This window comes from Silurus aristotelis (genome assembly GCF_946808225.1).
Source record: "Silurus aristotelis genome assembly, chromosome: 24".
Taxonomy (NCBI): domain Eukaryota; kingdom Metazoa; phylum Chordata; class Actinopteri; order Siluriformes; family Siluridae; genus Silurus; species Silurus aristotelis.
This window is the reverse complement of record NC_139597.1, coordinates 14,626,264-14,645,689: the sequence shown is the minus strand read 5'-3', so window position 1 is coordinate 14,645,689 and position 19,426 is coordinate 14,626,264. Positions and strand designations below refer to the sequence as shown.

General features: G+C 36.1%; 1 protein-coding gene across 2 annotated transcripts; it reads right to left on the bottom strand.

Moving 5' to 3' along the window:
• Window positions 1-2,518: 2,518 nt before the first annotated feature.
• Window positions 2,519-6,799, bottom strand: LOC310719196 (uncharacterized protein). Of its 2 annotated transcripts, XM_083528662.1 has the most exons (5): window positions 6,167-6,799; window positions 5,851-6,060; window positions 3,745-3,780; window positions 3,544-3,631; window positions 2,519-3,446 (listed from the first exon to the last, which is right to left on the bottom strand). In XM_083528662.1, exons 1-5 carry the CDS (start codon window positions 6,279-6,281, stop codon window positions 3,263-3,265), a joined length of 633 nt encoding a protein of 210 aa, XP_083384788.1. In that variant the 5' UTR covers window positions 6,282-6,799; the 3' UTR covers window positions 2,519-3,262. The 2 variants fall into 2 exon arrangements, with proteins under 2 accessions (XP_083384788.1, XP_083384789.1); XM_083528663.1 differs by lacking the exon at window positions 5,851-6,060 and having other exon boundaries at window positions 6,167-6,262.
• Between the last annotated feature and the right edge of the window lie 12,627 nt (window positions 6,800-19,426).

Genomic DNA, 19,426 nt, shown 5'->3' with positions numbered 1-19,426 from the left:
TTTTTTCCGGTCAAACTTTGCCAACATTGCTATTCATTTTGTGAAGGTTTGATTGAGAAATAAACAAAATTTGACTTGTAAGATGTAAATACATCGGTTTATACATCAGTTAATCGTTTGTTTCGAGGAAGAATAAAGTGATGTTTTACAGTCCATCTTTAATCATTTTTTTTTATTTAATACCATTATTTAGCTGATACTCCTTTTTTTTGCTTGTCTAGGCATATTTTTAATGACTAAGATTTGATTAATTATCATAATAAAATATTAAATTCTTTATCATGTTTTGTCATTGAATTTGTTAACCTTTTTAATATTATATATATATTTTTTCAATTGTTTTTATATTGCAGGTGATATGAGACAAGAGCTTGTGGAAATGTATGTATTTTTAACTGTGAAAAAAGAAGGGAAACTTCTCAAACATTATCGTATGAAACGTGGTGGTCATACAAAAACTACCTTTTCCATTCCTGCACCACGGCTGTCTTCGTAAGTTTATCTCTATCAGTAGCTTGAAAGTTCATCAGTTAAAAGTTCATGCAAAAAAACATGATCGAAAAATTGCACCACTTACATTTACTTGTCAGCACTGTGAATTTTCTAAACCCTGCACAGAAGCAGATTTTCTGAAGCATTCGGATGGCATTTATGTGTTTTTAGGCAAGAATCTCAAGCAAACACAGTCCACGGTTCATGTATCTTTTTAAATCCTGAACTTTGTAAAGCACCTTATGGTTAGTAATTATTAGTCTAATTTAAGATAATCTTAAATTATAAAAGCATATTATGCGGTCAACATTGGATGTATTTCCAATTAATTGTAAATTGTTGTGGCATTAATGGAATTGTTTTTTCCTAAAGTCAGCCCAGCCAATTAAACCCAAGGGTCGAACCCTTGTGCTGCAAGGACTGCCTGTCCTGCTCGGGGATGATAAGTCAGGTTTAGTTAGTGCATCTGTTTATAACCTGTTTACATTTGAAGAGCCACCTGTGTTTACAGCAGTCTAAATATTTGTCATAAGATAATGTTGATTTTAAAGCAATAGTTCACACAAAAAAGAAATTTGCTTAAAATGAACTTACCCTCCAACACTTAGGAAACAAAGGAGCAAAATTTTTCAGTGGGGAAATACCTAAAAAAACAAAAAAGACTAATATGCACCCTTTAGAGGTAAATAAGGTACAAAAATGTACCTTTTAAAAATTTACTGCCCTGGTCACAGGTTTTGTACCTTTTTGTTCTGAGAATGAACATGTAGATGAGTTTGATTATTCATACGCATAGATTTGGAGAAATTGCTAGAATCAGAGTTGACATTGCTGATAACAACATTACAATAATCCACAAGTAATCCACAACACTCCAGTCTATCAGTTAACATCTTGTAAAGAGAAAAGCTGTGTGTTTGTAAGAAACATATCCATTATTTGTGGCTTATTGTGCTGTTTTTATCAGCTGTTTGGACTCTCATTCTGATGGCACCCATTCACTGCAGAGGATCTATTGATGAGCAACTGATGTAATGCTACAATTCTGCAAATCTTATCTGATAAAGAAACAAAATCATCTACATCTTCGATGGAATGAGGGCAAGTAAATTTACCACAATTTGCTAAGTTTTGGATGAACTTCAATAAAGATACATGGCTTTTTAATACAAGAAAAAGTATTACAATTAGATTATAACAATCTGTTATACAATAACATACAATAAGTGATGTGTGTAGTGATGTGCATATATTTAGTAGGAGTTCTAAAAAATATCCATTGATGTTCAACCTTTAATGCATGATCACAATATCAGATTTATTCTTGTATCTTCACTAGGTGTCTATTTATTTTCCATGACAGTATGTACTGCAATTGAATTATTGTTTAACTGTACAGTGTTGTATAGTGTGGCTGGAATCCAGCTTTATTTTCATTACAGTATTTTATTAATGTAATTAATATTTTTTAATTTTGCACAATAAATACATTCAATGTGCTGTTCAGTATGTTTTATGATTGCATAAATCTTTAACAGTTAAAAGACAAAAGAGCTTAGTCAATTTAATTTATTTATTATTAATTATTTATTATTATTAATTTATCATTTCAATTTTAGTATAATTTTTAAGTTAAGTTAACTTAAATATGCAAGTAAGTAAACTTAATTGTTAAAGTGCAATTTATAAAACACTAAGTTAGATGAACTAAACAATTTAAGTACAGTCTGCATGAGCACCAAGTTATCTTAAGTTAAACTTAAATATACAAGTTTTGGAAAATCCATTAATTAATTCAATTGAGGAAATGAGTTTACTCAATAGATTAGTTCATTTAACTTATGGTTTTCAGTGCATGAATGAATTTTTGCATTACGATTCACACATTATTTCTTTAAATAAAAAAAAATAAATGTTGGCACTGAATAGAACATTTTCCTTGTGGTATGTTATTTATGTGACAAAACAGATGGTTACACAGATGGAAAAAAATCTAAAAATGCCAGTTACCATGAGTCACCAAGAAGTGGTCAACATCCGCTGTATGATGTTATCATTTTATTTAATGTTACATTATCAGATTGTTCATGCTTTTTTAAGAAAATATATGTCTATATACAAGAATAGTATGAAAATGATATACATATAAATACACTTTAAGCAAGCACATAAAAGCATCTTCAAATTTTTTATCAATAAACCTCTATATTACTAAAACTCCTCAATTTTAACAACAAAAACAGTATCAAAAATGATTGTATTGTTCGTAACATTTACGATGGCAAAATAAATGCCATGACACAGTAATTATATGTTTGCATAGGGTTAAAAAAAATTCCTGTGTTTAATGCAAATAAATAAAAAGATAAGCAACTTTATAACATTGTGTGAAAGTTTTATATATATATATATATGAAAACCAATTAAAATATTTTAAAATACCCAAAAATTGGCATGAATAGAAATGGCGTTCACTAATGAATTTGTTTGAAGGTAATTTCTGCATTTTTTGTGATGGGGAACAAAGACTTGTCTGTCAATGCGACAACAAAAACTTCAAGTGATACAATCTTTGCTGTAAAACTAAAATAAAACACATAACACTGACGAGTGCTCAGGTGGATTTTTTCTTTAGTACTTTAAAAAACGTTCTCGTTGTTTCTATCATGTCTTCTGCCGTTTTCTTTCAGAAGCGTGGGAATGTTTGTTGACAATGCTGTTGTCCCCACATGAAATACTTTCTATTTAATTTGCCCTGGTTAAGAATCTTTTATGCAGAAAGAGAAATATTTGTATATTTTATTTCTGTAGAGTCTGTTAAAGGACTGGCTGGAGGTTCAGTGGAGTCTGGAGAACAACTGGTGATGGTTTGAACCCTCATTAAGGGCGTATCTGAGTCAGGATTGTGTCTTGTTATTTTGACAAATTGGTCACCAGTTTCAGGTGGCGTTGAACTAACAGAGAAACAGAAACAGTGTTAAGATCTGGTAAAGCTCAATAAGACAATATACTGTGTGTTGGGTTGCACTGCAAAGTTTTTCGAAACCTTACCGTCTATGCCACAAAAGAAAGCCCACTATTGCTGCGAAGACAACAACGGTTATGATAATTCCAATCCCTGCAGTGATTCCTTTCGTGGCTAAACAGCATCAAAAACAGAGATATTTTTTCATGACTTCATTTTTATGACCTAAAAAAATAAAGCAGAGAGATATTGAAAGCAAAATAATAATCACACATCTAAAGACTTACTTTCACCAGTTTGTTGATCAGGGACTACTGAAACTCCTGAAAGAGAGAGAGAAATAGAGGGAGAGGGATAAAGAAAGAGAGAGAGAGAGATTGGGGACTGTTATTGAATTAATATAAACTGTCTGCTACAATGGCTCAGGACTGCAATTATAATGAGCAGTTTATAACCTCACAATAATAGAACAATATTGAATGGACATTTGGTGTCAACCAGCTGAGAATGGGTTCCTTTTTGAGTCTGGTTCTCTCAAGGTTTCATACCATTTAAAGGAGTTTTTTCTATTCACTGTCACCAGTGACTTGTCATTAGGGACAAATGTATAGGGACTTGTTTATAAAATGTACAACTTATTAAAGTGATCAATTTTTTTCTGTTAAGCTTCTTTGGGACAATGTCTATTGCTAAAAGTGTTATAAAAAAAAAAAATCGAATTGAATTGAGATAGTGTTTGTGTGAGGGAGTAGTGTGCCGTAGAACCTGGTTCTGTAAAAAAAAGTGAAGTGGTGACTGCAAGGCCAAGCACATCTGTCTGAAAGTAATTGAGAGTAAATTATACATATGCAGTATTTAGTCTGTTTGAATTGAATCATCCTTTTTGAACTCTCTCTGTTTTGTCTGCTTGGACTGGAATCACAAGAGGAAATCACATATTACACACAAAAGACAGAACAACTGCAGGAAGAACACACATCCTTGCGAGCTGCTAAACCACAATATGAAGTACAATGACGAGAAAAAGACTGTAAGAGCTGCTTGAATTGAATTCTGAAAAGAATATATACATTTCGAAAGTATTAATTTATGATTTTTTTTTTTGTTTTCTTTTTTTTAGCACCGGATCTCCGTTCATTTTCCTGAATTGAAATAAGATATGTTTCCATCATCCATCTTTCTTTTTTTTTTTTTTTTTACATATAAATATGTGTACATTGTTGCAGTGATGAGCTAAACTGGAACAAACAAAAAGACAGACTAGATAAATAGAATAGTGAGATAGGGCTGGAATGGTGAAACAAACGTTCTTCCACAAACTGTGTGTTTCTGTGCACTATGCATACCTTACACTTTTCTGTCCATCAGCAGAAACACTTTAGAAGCACCACTGTGTCTATATTGTTTGTCTGGTAACTCAATCTTTTCAGATAATAGACACTGTCATAGTAGTATGTTTTGCACTGGTATAAGCAAAGCAACACAATAAGAAGCTTAGGAACTGAGGGTACAGTAGGTCAATATGAATGTAAACCCTGCTCAAGAACCTCACACTTCTGAACCCATGCAACTACATTTACATTTATGGTATTTGGCAGACATCCTTATCCAGAGCAAATTACAACTGAGTTAAGGGTTTAGGGCCTTGCTCTGTTTTAGCCCCATGTTCAGCATGCAGCATTCCCAAATATTTACATAGTTTACATAGACCCCATTGAGCAACACGTTAAAGTATTTTTGAAGCAGATGCTTTGACAAGGACAGTGACACCCATATCAGTGTCACACACTAGCGATGTGACCATTCTGAGAATGATCCAACACCCAATATAATAGAATATGGTATCTAAGGAATAATCCGCAGCTTTGTGTGAGTTACATGAGTTTAATGCACACACAGTTTAATGTCTTGCGCATTTATCCAAGTAAAGTAAATAGGAAACATCTGCTATAGTTGCCTTGTTGTATTTCGCTGTGACTGCATGTTAATATTGTTACAACTATTTATTAGACAGTGCATTCATTAAGAACAGTATTTAAAATGAATCATCTGTGTTTTCAACGGATTTAAATGCAAAAACTTCAAGCGAATCAGAAACAAGTACTGAGAAAGACAGTGGTATAAATTATAATATCTGATGAGTGGTGGTGTTTTGGTGGCGTTTGTTCCCATTGATGGACAGGGTACAGGGAGGCTGGTGAATAATGCATAGTGAGAAAAAGGGCGTAGGTAGCATTTCAGTACATACAAAGTAGCATATATTAGGCGAACCTGATGAACACCAAGACGCAAAACTCTCCTTGAAAAAAAAGTCAAATTTTTAGTTGAGTTAAACCTAAACAAAGAACAGTTAGATGTGTTAGCTCTTTAAGCATCCTTTAATTCATGCTGACCGGTGCTTGTGGTAGAGCGGCTGCTAGGGGAATGTGAGGACATTGAGACACTGAGACTGTCTTTCTCGGTTGTGGATGAAGCTGCAATTCTAGCCGTAATGGATGTGGACACAGATGTCTCCTCCGTTGTTGTTGTGGTCCTCTGAGTGGTTTGGTGGGACGTCCATGATGTTGTGGAAGCTGTGTGTGTTGTTGTGGAGACAGTTTTCCCTGTCGTAGGAGTGTTACATACAAGAAAATATCAGCAAGGCCCAATGCAGACACACAGTTACACGGAAAAACGTACAACCCACGCAAGTTCTAAAACGACACGTACCAGACACTGTGGGAGTGCTGTTCATTGCCCGTGTACCATCATTGCTGGACCATGATGGTGTGAAAGTTGAATGAGGCGTGGGATTCTGTGTCGTTTTGTCTGTGATATATAACATTGAGCATGAGTCGAAGCTTTTCAATGACCATTTTTTCAAACATATGCTTAGATAGAATATGCACAACTATTTTTCTACTACAATGAATAGATCAGGTTTGACGCATTGTAAATGTGTACGTGGAATAAAGGTAAAGAAATACAGATAGAGATATAGAGGTAGAGAGGCAGTCAGAAAGACATATGATTGACAAGTACCAATTTAAAACCTAAACACATCTCAGAAATCGATTGAAATGTAATAAGCTTAAAGCAGGAAAAGACAGCTGTAGGATTAAAATCTAAACCAAATGTCAAAAAATGACAGATAGGAAATAAGGTTATGAAGAAAGACTACTCACATGGCGGTTCTAGATTTCACAGGAAGCACATTTACAAACATAAAGACCACACAGAAAGAAAAAAAGTGATATATAAGCTTATAAGGTAACTGCATAATCCCATTTAGAAAATCAGCCATTTTCTAATACACAGTTTGGATACTTTTAATAATTAAAAAAAAATTCTAGCAAAGCCTGAGCAATAAACATTATAAAACAGCATTATAAGCAAAAGTATAATTAAACAGAGGTGCCTTACGTATGCATTCTAGAGGAGGATTGTTCACCCACGTGTTGTTTTTACATTTAAAGAGGTTAGAAGTTCCGGCTTTTCTCATGTATCCGGGTTTACACATCATGCGGAAATCGGTATTTGGCGTATTTTTGGCTTTCTCTGTATTGTCAATGTCAGGAGGATTCCCACAATTTCCTGAAAGGAAAAAAGGAATAAACACTTTTCACACAATGATTTTAAACACGGACACAAACTCACACATACATACATGTTTATATTGCGTAAATCGTGTAAATGATGATTCATGAGCTCGTGTCGTTGTGACTTGTGAATATAACTCCTTGTTTTGAAGTTAATTAAATGTTATCATAGTTACACTCTGCTAAATGCATTGGATCTACTCTCAATAAGCTACCAATTAAGCGGACAGGGAGTCAACATAAATAAACCCTACATTCATCAAAGTGTGTCATGTAATGATGTGCTGTAGAAATCTGTGAAAAATTTTGGGTATAATGACTGCACTCCAAAGAGGGACTGGACTACAAAGGACTAAGGGAACACACAGCGTTCTCAATATGTGCCCAGAACAATCGGCCAAAAGTACATTGTGCCCTTTAATAAGTATTAAAAAATAAATAAAAAAAACCCTGTAAAATAACAAAATGTAAATAAATAAATAAATAAATAATTCATAATTGTCCAAATGACTCCACAACCACTGGAGGAGGAAGCACACACAAATTTTAAATACTCTGCTTAAATACGACCCCCCAAAAAAGTAAAATGACCCCTTTTACACTTCTACTTAAGAAAAAGGACAGAATAGTGTGTGCTTTCTGAATGAACTTATCATAGTAAAAGCACTGATTAATGAATAACGAGATTTAAATAATTGATGCAGTTCAGTGTTCCATTCCCCTGCGCATTACATCACCCTTTTAAAGAGAAAGAGTTTTCTCTTTTAACAGATACACAGTGAAAGTACCATACGCTTGTGGATTCTCATCAAATTAAATACATGAAAAATGTGCTTCCAAACAGTAACAAAATATAAATACTATAAATGTCCATTAACAGTTGAGTCAATGTAGAAACTGCTCTGCTCATTTGTGATTGTCCTACAGAAATCTAAGAATGCATTCTTGAATGTATACAAACATAAAGGTCAATATTTAAGTAGACCAATCATTTTCAGAAACAACATGACCTGTTCTACCGCAGTTCCACAATCCCAGCTGCTTTTTTTCAGTATATCCATGATGCATGAGAGCTTGTGACTGATAACACAAGAACAACACACACGCCCTCATGCAAGTCTTTATAAAAAAAATAACCTTGGCACTTCAGTATCTGTCTTTGTGTTGGCGACAGCTTTCACTTCAGCTCAGGAAGATGCCAGACGCCCTAGGCTCCCTGCCAGCATGCCGCTGGTTTGTTTTCCTCCACAGCTCCTACCTCTTCAAAAACAACTGCCCATACCAATGCAACCACTCAAAAAACTACCACCCCTAATGTTACCACTGTTCATCCAACCACTCACAAAACTACCACCCCCAACGTTACCACTGCTCCTCAAGCCACTCACAATACTACCACCCCAAACGTTACCACTGAGGCCCCAACCACTCACAATATTACCACTGCTACTACAGCAACACCACCCACCCCAAAACCAACGCAGCCAATCAACATTATAGTGGGAAACTACACTGTGAAAGATGGAAACAAACGTCATGGTCCAGTCAGCAATCAGGCAGATGGTAGGCACCGACTACTCTAACGCTTTACTGTCTGGGTGTTGGAGTAAGTGCATAAATAAGCTTTAGTTAGTTCAGAATGCAGCAGTAAGAATCCTCACTAGATCTAGGAAATATGACCATATCACCCCTGTTTCAATCAGTCTAGACTGGCTCCCAATCAAATCTCGCATTGATTATAAAATACTACTACTGAAGTATAAAGCACTTAACGGTCTCTCACCGCAGTATCTGAGTGAACTTCTCTACCAGTATGAACCTCCACGCCTACTTAGATCAAAAGGTGCAGGTTATTTGTTGGTACCTCAAATAATAAAAACGACAGAAGTGGGCAGATCTTTCGCTTATAAAGCCCCACAGTTATGGAACAACCTTCCAATCAGTGTTTGAGACTCAGACACAGTCTCAGTGTTCAAGTCGAGGTTGAAAACGTATTTATTTAGTCAAGTCTTTTATCAGTAGATTTTTCTTAGGTAAAGGCGCAGATTTGGAGGGATCATGTATATAGAGTGTTTGGTGAACTGGGATATTTGTATGCTGTCGTCCCCTCACTCTCACACATTCACTCAGGTTTGTTGACAGTGGTGTGGTGGGTCGTCTCTTATATAATAATCCATATCCTTCTCTTCCTGTCACCCGCTTCTCTCTCTCTCTCTCTCTCTCTCTCTCTCTCTCTCTCAGTCGAGTTAAACATGCTCCTGGGGCTCCAGTGACCACTGTTCCTGCCCCACTCCCCTCCGTGGATCTTCCCACTTCCCACCAGGCCTGCCTCTGGATAGTGTTCTCTTCGACTGGAGGCCACTCTGTGCAGCTTGGGACGGTTTCTCATCAACACCTCGGGTGGTTCCATGAAATTCTGGAGTAAGAACGGGAGCTTTGAGGATGGATTTAGACTGTGGTTAATGTCAGCAGTCTGCTACATGGACTCAGAACTACCTTTCGCTTCTGATCACCATCACTTTACCCAGCAACATCGTATATCTGCTATAAATGGACATTCGGTGCAACCCAGATGAGGATGGGTTTCCTCTTGAGTCTGGTTCCTCTCAAGGTTTCTTCCTTATGCCATTTCGGGGAGTTTTTCCTTGCCACAGTCGCCACTGGCTTGCTCATCAGGGACAAACTTACTTATAAAAAACATATTCACTTTTAATCACCACATTATCTGTGTAAAGCTGCTTTGAGACAATGTTCATTGTTAAAAGCACTATAGAAATAAAATGAATTGAATTGAATGAATCATCTGTGCAAGTTAAATCTAGCATTTGGCACTTAGACAATTTTATGAAGCAGACCGTACTTTGGATTTTCTCTTGGATTTAAACCAAACATCAGCTACTGCTTCTTTTTGTAGGGCACACAATATACAACAACTAACGGCCAACTAATGCATATATGTGTGTATGTGTGTACTTGTGGTTATTAAAGTAAATACCTGTTTATGTTCTTTACAGTGGTTTGTTTAATCACAGATTGGGGCATTCAGTAATTCTGACCAGTTCTGTATATATTCAATTTTGAGATGATTTCAGTGTTGCCAAAAAACAAGTTTGTGCCTCATTAAAAGATCTCCTAATCATGGTATGAAGAAGCTGTGCAAAGGGTTTTCTTTTGAAAAAGAAAAACAACTGTTTACACTCCAGGAAACAAAACAGTGCTACAAGTCTCTTGTCCAGTGAATCAATGTTTGCACCCATTAAGTCAGCCCCAGTCACGTCCCACCTGATGAAGATTGTGGATCTTTAAAGAAGTAGATACCGACCCCGCAAACATCCGGAACCATCTAGAGACGTACCAGTGCCAATTGGATCCCACTTCGTGTGGAGTTTGGACACTGGACGTCCTTGAGTGTTTAAAGGCTCTGGCATGGAGAAGCTGGTGTTGGATCTATGATGATCCCAAATGTTGGGCTATTTTATGAGTTGCTCAGTAGCTCCTAGTTCTATAACCACAAATTACTGTAGAAAGAACATTACTTATACTCTTACATTCCAGTGCTTATGTTAGTTCTCACTCTCCAGTGTTCTGTATTGTTTAAACATTTATGATCACACTCCTGATGTCACGCAAATGAGGAAGAGTTCCCCTTTTAAGTCTGGTTCCTCTCAAGGTTTCTTCCTCATAACATTTTAGGGAGTTTTTCCCGAGTCGCCATGGCTGCTCATCAGGGATAAATACACACTGTTCACCTTAACTGTTAAATTCTGTGAAGCTGCTCTGAGACAATGTCTGTTGTTTAAAGCGCTACAGAACTTAACTTCACTTGACTTAAGTCATGCTTGAATTTGCCATAAAAGTCCATAGAAGGTATTCTTTACTGTATTAGCAGTGTGTCAAGGAGTTTTCAAGTTACTTTTTAAAATGAATTATTTCAGTATTACAGTAAAATAATTCATCATTTTTTCCTCTGAAATATATGAATTTTGCCGAGTGCGATGAATAATAAGAGTCATAACGGTGTTGAATCAGGCAAATTTTCCAGGAATGCATGTCCATCTTCAAACAGACTTTAACTTCCTTTTTACATTATAACTAATCTTACTAATCAAACCACACCACAGCATATAAGTACAATGGAAATACACACACACACACACACACACACACACACACACACACACACACACACACACACACACACACACACAAAAATGTGCTCTGTCAATATTTCTTTTGGCATATACCAGGCAACAAAATCCCTACTCCTCATTTTGTTATCTCACACTCTGGTTATGGCCTGATAACCTGTTCATACATTGCCCTAAGTCTGATTTAAATACTGCAATTTAAATTTGATTGTACATGCAAGTCTCTTTTAATAAACTCATTCACAATAAACTCAAGTCCTGGTCTTTTTATTAAACCAATATCTTATCATGTTAGTGATACAAGTAGACTGAGTTCACCACATCCTTTTATTACCTTGTCGATTCCAGATAAAACTCCAGATAAAATTATCTTGATTGCCTCTGGGTACTGCTGTTCACCTAATTTCATTATTTTTCTCATTACTGAATATAGTGTAAAAAAGTTGATTGAAGTGCAGTATATTTTGTATCTAAACCAATAGGTGCTACCCAGTATTGTAAATAGTATGGTGTTCCTAATAAAATGGCTGGTGAATGTAGACCTATTCAATTTAAATTTCACACAAGAATTTGCTTAGCATGTGGAATGACTAATCGACTGTGTTTTTAATGTAGCTGATGATGGATAGGTTTATTAGTTGTGTTGACAAATGGAGCTGAACAGATCTCCAGAAAAGTGATAGCATCACGTTCCATTCATTTTCCAGTCAATTTTTATCTAATTCTGGTATCCTGCCTTTAATGAGCCATAAGGTAAATGTACTGAAAGCTCAGATGAACAAGCAACATGCTTTTTACAACATGCTGATAACTACACTAGAACTACACTTAGCAAACACTAGATAACCACATCCTTTTCCTTTTCTTTCTCCATAAATGGTGCATTTCATTACATTAAGTCACAGAAACACAGCCTGAAAAAGCCTGAAAATGTACTATCATTTGAAAGCACTGTAGGACCATAATAATGTCCTACAAGTAAACCAGCTCAATGGGGCATGTCAATTTTGTATAAACATGAGCACTATTCACATGTGGGCCTAAAAGAGAAACCATTCAGACAAGGCTCCTCACACAGATCACTGATAAACACCTCTGCGAGGTATTTTAAACCTCTAATGCTCAGAAATCTGTTAATGTCAAGTTAGCCAGTCACAAGTGGACATGTTCGTGTGTCTAGAATGAATCCCCACTGTCCACTTAACAGTAAAATATACTACTGATTGATAAATGATCGAATAAAGCTTTACTCATGCGTATTACTTCTTGAATTTTCTGGATTTTATATTCACATTTAATAAACGATAAATTCAGACTTCTGACACAAAGTCCAAGCTACACTACAATAGGGTATTTAGAGTGATTAGAGTGCGTTTATCACATCTGCCAATTCAATTTAAGTCAAACAAAAAAAATAATAAATCAGTTTTTTTTACAACCTTTCAAATGTGTCTCCAGTTATTCCGCTGTTACATAATGGACGGCTTTGCGACTGAATAGACCATGTAGCTGACATTTAATAACAAGAGAAATATTGTGCTGTAGATGGTAACCTTAAGCTTTGGTTGAATTCTGTGAAAACTGACCGAAAGGACGAAACCGAGTTTTTCTGGCAGTATATAAAATTTCACATTGATAAAAATGCTGCAAATATAGCCTAAGGACCACTAACACTTTTCACACAGTGTCATAATTCGATTACGTGATTCAACTTAGCTGCTGAAAAGAAATGTATACAATATACATTTTGACATTTAATCAATTACAGACTCTTCAAATGTCCGTGATGGACTTAAGAACTATGTGCAGATAACATGTTTTCAAATTATTTCACAATGGCACATTACCATTTAAGCTTTTTGTGTCAACTTCCCAAGGGTACACAATAAAAATACACCTACACAGCCAGCCTTTGTAATAAATCATCTCCCTGTTTGCAGCTATTAATGCATGATGCCAAGCCCTAAGTCCAAAAAGCATGATAATTGTGGTGCATCAAAAACCGATGAAATTAAATAGTGCCTGTAGTTTTGCAAATCTGCTTACACAAAAAGCTTGAAATTGACATTTCATGACATGAAATTGTGCAATTGAGCAACGAGAACCTGAGATTCTGACTAATCGGAAGGAGTTTAAAGACAACAAAAAAAAAAAAGACATTTTATCAGCAGAATGGGCTTGATGGAATTAATCGTTGAATATTTTCCCCACTGGGGGAGAAAATGAAGAAAAACACGAGATGGATACAATATTTTGCTTAATGCTGGAAAAAAATGTGATGAATGGGTTTTTCCTTTACACGCCAACAACTCATATACGCAGGGTTTCTTCGTTTATTTAATTATTATTACGAGACACATCTTATCAAACTGTGAGAAGAGGTTTCATACGGTCAGTAACTAGGGCCCAGAGTCACTGTAATGCTACTCGCCTATATACTATATTTTGCAGTTTTCTAGGTCAAATAAACAAACAATACGTGTAGCTTATATATAGAATGTATAGCTATCGAACCATTATGTCAGTGTCGCTGGTGTTTTCCCTCTGCCCATCTCAGCAAAAAACTCTAGAATAATCTGCGCTATTTTTAAATATTGGACTAATACAACGTGCTTTTATTATAGTATCAGTGGTATGCCTCGCTCACGCAGTATTGGTTTGTTGATATAGTAACTACTTTCTTTTACAACCAGGATTTCGGTAACACAATGCAAAACAAATGCCAGATGAGGATAGTGATCCTCTTGGATTCCTTCATCATGAAAAAAATGATGATTGATATTGTAGCAGTCTTGCGTTTTGGCCCTTTAACAGACAAAGGATCCTGTTAATATTTAAATATATGTACTTTGCCCAGCAAAAAGAATGTTGGGTGGAAATTTAGGCAGGAATACTTCCCATGTCCTTCGTGTTCTCATTAATGAACAATCACACAAGCAATAGATAATAAAGATGACCTCCAGAGTATTTGAGCAATTTGTCACTGTTCAAAAAAACTAATTTTTGCAGAAATAAACTCATAATCTGGGTCATAAATAACCCCCTAAATCACTCAGTGGCTTCCTAGTACATTTAATCCCCACATATGCAGAAGTCAAACAGTCTGGAAACGTTTTCCAGTATAAATAAGTTTTTTGCCAGATAGACAAAAATGTACAATGTACAACTGTGCAAATTGAGCACATTCAGCAGTAGCTCACTGACTAATATGTTGGACTTCTGGCTAGAAAAAACATGAGTGTAAATACCTGCATTACCAGTCAGTAGATTTAGCAAGGCCCCTATTCCTGAACTACTCAGTTATATAAATAAGCGTAAGTCAATCTGGATAAGAGTGAGTGCCAAATGCAATAAGTGTAAATTTAAAGTTCAAGTAGTTTTGTTAAAATCTTTTTACTTAGCAGATCAATGTAATAAGATGGACAGACCTTTCCAGCTATCAGCTACATCACCAAACATCCACTGCTCTATGCTCATGAGAGTATCTTTTCTTTTTTAATAACTCTGACATGACTTACTTACGAATTTCTTTCCCTTTTTCCGGCTCTAACCTTGTCCAAATTCCACAAAATCCTAATGCATGACTAGAAAAGCTTGTTTGAATAGACGCGTAAAAATAGACGCGATATTTTTAGCTAAATCTAGCATGTTTTCCTCACCTGGGATCAAATTGACCCAATATTATAGAATTATATTATGGAACCCAAATGACAGAATATATAGTCAGCCAAAAAATTATAATTCAACTCCTTCATATTCCGTGTTTCCTCCTATAATTTTTTTTGTGAACCTCAACCATGTCATCTACATTTTTCTTGGTCATATGTTCTGAGATCATTTTAAGTTCAATCCATTTAATGCAAGATATTGTCCTAAAAATTTTTATTTTGTTTTTCATTATTCAATTATTTATTATACAGTTAATAGCTTACAATCATTTTCATTGTAGTTTTCTATCATTACAAAGATTTTCTTTCTAAAAACAAAAGAACACCATAAAATACTTGTGTATCTTGTGTATATATATATGTGTATCTTCCTATTTTTTGATCAACTGTTATTACTGAAATCAGATTTGAGATTTATTATCAACCTTCTCTTGACCCACTGTTCCTATGATAAATTTTTGTCTGCAACCAATTATTTTGTCTACGAATGCTGTAGTTAAAAATATATGACAGATGTACGTTGGGACATATTCAGATATTGTAAATTGCAATGATTTGTAGTTTTAGCTGACCCTCTCAAGAAAAAAACATTCGGCCTTAACTGAAAGTTATGTAGGCACATAAGTTACAACACTTATATGTAACTTGGCTCGATAACATGGACTGTTATTCTGCTAACTTATTTAAAATGCTTATGCATATATAACATTATTATGTTTTATAAAAAAAAAAAAAAAGATTTCCTGACAAAAAAAAAAGCAACTAAAGCTATTTTTCTGCTAAAACGACAAAAGAATCTGCTGATGCGACATAAACGTGACTTGGATCCCAGGAATATAGTAAATTTAACCAAATTTGGTTTAAAAAAAACACACAGAAAATTAAAATAACACACTAACCCAAACCTGCTAGGTGAAAGAAGCACATATCGTTAGTGATGAATTTCCAATATGACTCAGATTGGGTTATCGTCCGTTCAATATCAGATAACAATAAGTATGTCATCATTTCTGCAAATTCACAATAACACACTGATTCTGCCATTTGCCAGGATAACCATATATTGATGTCAAAACATCCAGTCTGCAATGTATTTCAACACCATGTTAAAATCAATAATAGAATAATTATTTAGGAATATTATTAAGGATTTCTGATTGTGTAAAATCATGTGCTCTTTTTTTTTTTTTTAATATATAATCATGATATTATGCAATTGTATATAAATTAAAAAAAAAAAGACAGCAAGATTCCTGACACAGAAAAGGATAAAAATAAATTGCAGCTCTGAGTTCCCCCTGTCAATAATGTTTCATGGCTGCATCTTCATTACCTACTCACAATCAACAGCACGTTGGTGCTACAGGAGGTGTTAAAGAAGAAGCCTGTCTGAATCACAGCAGGAAGGTGGATGTTCTGTCTAACTCACCATCTCCTCCTGTGATGATGGAGTACTCAGAGATGATGAAAATGAAAGTTAGAGTGGATGCGCGCATATCCAGTGCGTCCGGGTTGTCCGAGCCTGACTGTCCTTCAAGAGCTTCACACGCATTTTAGGGACTCTTACAGATGAAGCAGTTGTACGTGGATGCGCGCGCGCGCGCGCAGATTCGCGTTCGCGTCCGTGCGGGTGCGCGCGTCAGTATTTCCTTCCTTATTTCTCTGGGCGCGCAATACTTACACTTTCGCTTTGCACGAGTTGGAGAGATATAATCCGCGCTCTCCTTGTGGGTGTGTGTTGTGTCGAGATTAAAATGCCTGAAAGTTTACCCAAAAAAAAAACAACAACAGCAGTAGTAAAATGCAACGCCACTTTTTACGCCACATACAGAAATACAAAAACACTCCAGACTCTACACGCGGTCAATAAACCCTCTTACCTCGATCATGTGTTTGTGACCTACATTAGTCCTATTAATTGTGGGGGGAAAAACTCACAGTACGCGTTTGATCTCTGCCTCGTGCTTATTGCTGACTCAGGAGCGCAAAATACCCGGCTTCCCTGATCCACGCGTCACTCACGTCGCTCACGTGTTTTACCGTAAAGACATGTCGCGGCACCACTTTCACTATGCTTTCCCTTGTCTGGAGCTTGGTTTTCTTTCAGCAAGTCTACTGTGGTCTGTCGCGTGACATTTTGGCTTTCGATTTTCATTTTCTCCAGATTTAGGAAGAAAAAAAAACAGTGTTCTGCTTTACTGATCTCCTACATCCTCGATCTGAAAAGAAACTGCAGATTTATTTTTTTAGTAATTTAGATCAGTCATAACATTAAAACCACTGACACTCATTATCTCTTGGCAGCTAGTGAACAGCTGTTTCATAAAGTTGATGTGTTGGAAGCAGGAAAAATAGGCAACCTTCCTGCTTCTCCACGCACTTCACATCCAAGTCTCCAGAACTCCAAAAGTCGCCTGCAGTTGTGATTACACCAGGTTGCCCTTGTAAACCTTTTTAACAGATTGCCACACACGCATTCAACAAATCATGTTGTCTTTCCTGCCATTAGTAGTCATTACACTAACGCATGTTTGTGTGGAGTTACGCTTTTTTTCACATCACTAGACACACCCATTGCTAGTAGATCGACTGGTCATGCCACTCGTTACTAGAAGTCATTAGGTCTCGTTGAAAAGAAATGGTCTTTCTTTGTTGCTGTGAAAACCAAGGTCACTATTCACATACTTTGCGACAGGGTCGGATCCGGACCCTTTTGCAGGAACGATTTGTGTATTATTTTTTGGCCCTGTCCCAGTAGTAAACATCTATGCCATGTTTTGTTTTTTCTCAAAAAACCTAATCCGTACTTGATTTTCCACACGCACCACCACCCACAGTGCTGTCAATCACTCCGTGGTTTTAATTCATTTTGTTCTGGGCAAACTCCAGGCACTCCAAAGATAAATCTATTCTGAAATGCTCAAACCGGATAATCCGGCACCAACATCCAACCCACTGGAATCACGTTTCTTGTTTTTTTACATATGCTTGACATAAACCCCACAGGTTTTCTCAAAGTCAAAAAGGGGATCTACAGATCTACAGATAGTTACGAAGCAAGTTTTAAGCACATCAATTCCATGAATTCTTCAGTAAAGAAAAATGAACACAACTGCACACAAGCCTGTACAAATCTGACCTCGAGGAACAGCATTCCATTTTAACACATAATGAGTAACATTGCACTGCTTGCTGGCAACAGTTTCATTGCAGCAATTACATAAGAACTAATTATTTTATTCCCTCTAATTGACTACTTTTTTTTTTTTTTTCTGTACAGACAAACTTCACACAGTGATTTCATGAATGTGGATTTTTAAAGCACATGCTCTGCATTGATAAGGAATGTATTTACAGACTATGTACTGCAATTAATACAAGATTATATTGCCATATCCGGCTGATACTGTACACAGTATATCCAAATAATGTTCCTCCAGGACTTACACAAACAACTACGAACTAATAAGACACAGGTCTAAACAGGGCTACATAAAGTAGGCAATTAACATAACATTAGTGCATTATTAACTTAACATAAAGTACAATCATGACTGATCAGTACACAGTTTTAGTGTGGAATAATGGGCATAAATGATATTACAATGTGATCATCAGTGCTGTAAATGTGAACATAACATAACATAACATAACATAACTAGTTAGCAGCAGGTTGTTGATTTAGAATGTAGTTTCATATGACAGCAGAACAATATCTAAAAACATGCCGATACGGGCAGGAGCTTTAGTTCATGTTCACACCAAACAATTGGAAAAATGGCCAGGTGATGTCTCCTTTTTCAATCTAGCTGAAATTGTGATCAAGTTCTTTTTTTAGCTGATGAAACAAAAGCTATAACTAGAACTATATAAACTGAATTGATTAATCAATTTCTTCAGCAATTTGAGCTACAGGAATTACTACTGAGCTACTGTTGCTTCTTCAGGCCACTTTTGATAGACACTGACCACTGCAGACCAGCGACACTCCACAAGAGCTGCAGTTTTGGAGATGCTCTGACCCAGTCGTCAAGCAATCACAATTTTGTGCTTGTCAAACTCGTTTAAATCCTTACCCTCGCCCATTTTTCCTGCTTCTAACACACACACACACACACACACACACACACACACACACACCCTTCACTTTTTTCAAATTTGTTATGTTGCAGCTTATAATGCAATAGTTCAGATACTGAAAAAGTGAAAACAGAATTATTATTTTAAATACCACACGTAAGTATTCAGACCCTTTGCAACAACACTAGAAAATTAGCTCAGGTGTCTCCCATTTTTTGCTGAGATGTTTCTACACCTTGATTTGAGCCTACCTGTGAAAATGTTTATTGACTGGACATGATTTGGAAAGGCACACAGAGCAAAAACCAAGCTATGAGCTCAAAGGTGCAAGGCTCAGATCTGGGGAAGGCTGCTAAAAAAATTGAAGATGAAGATTCCTGAAGATTCCTGAAGATTCCCAGGAGCACAATGTCCCTGATCATTTTCAAATGGACACAACCAGGACTCTTCCAAAATCTCTGATCACATGGCCACTCTGAGCTATCAGGGGAGAAG

Coding starts and splice junctions, on each gene's coding strand:
- LOC310719196 (XM_083528662.1), bottom strand. CDS start 6,281: ATGTTATATATCACAGACAAAACGACACAGAATCCCACGCCTCATTCA. Junction 6,061..6,166: donor CAGCACTCCCACAGTGTCTG/GTACGTGTCGTT, acceptor CTCCTACGACAG/GGAAAACTGTCTCCACAACA. Junction 3,447..3,543: donor TTTCTTTTGTGGCATAGACG/GTAAGGTTTCGA, acceptor TTTCTCTGTTAG/TTCAACGCCACCTGAAACTG.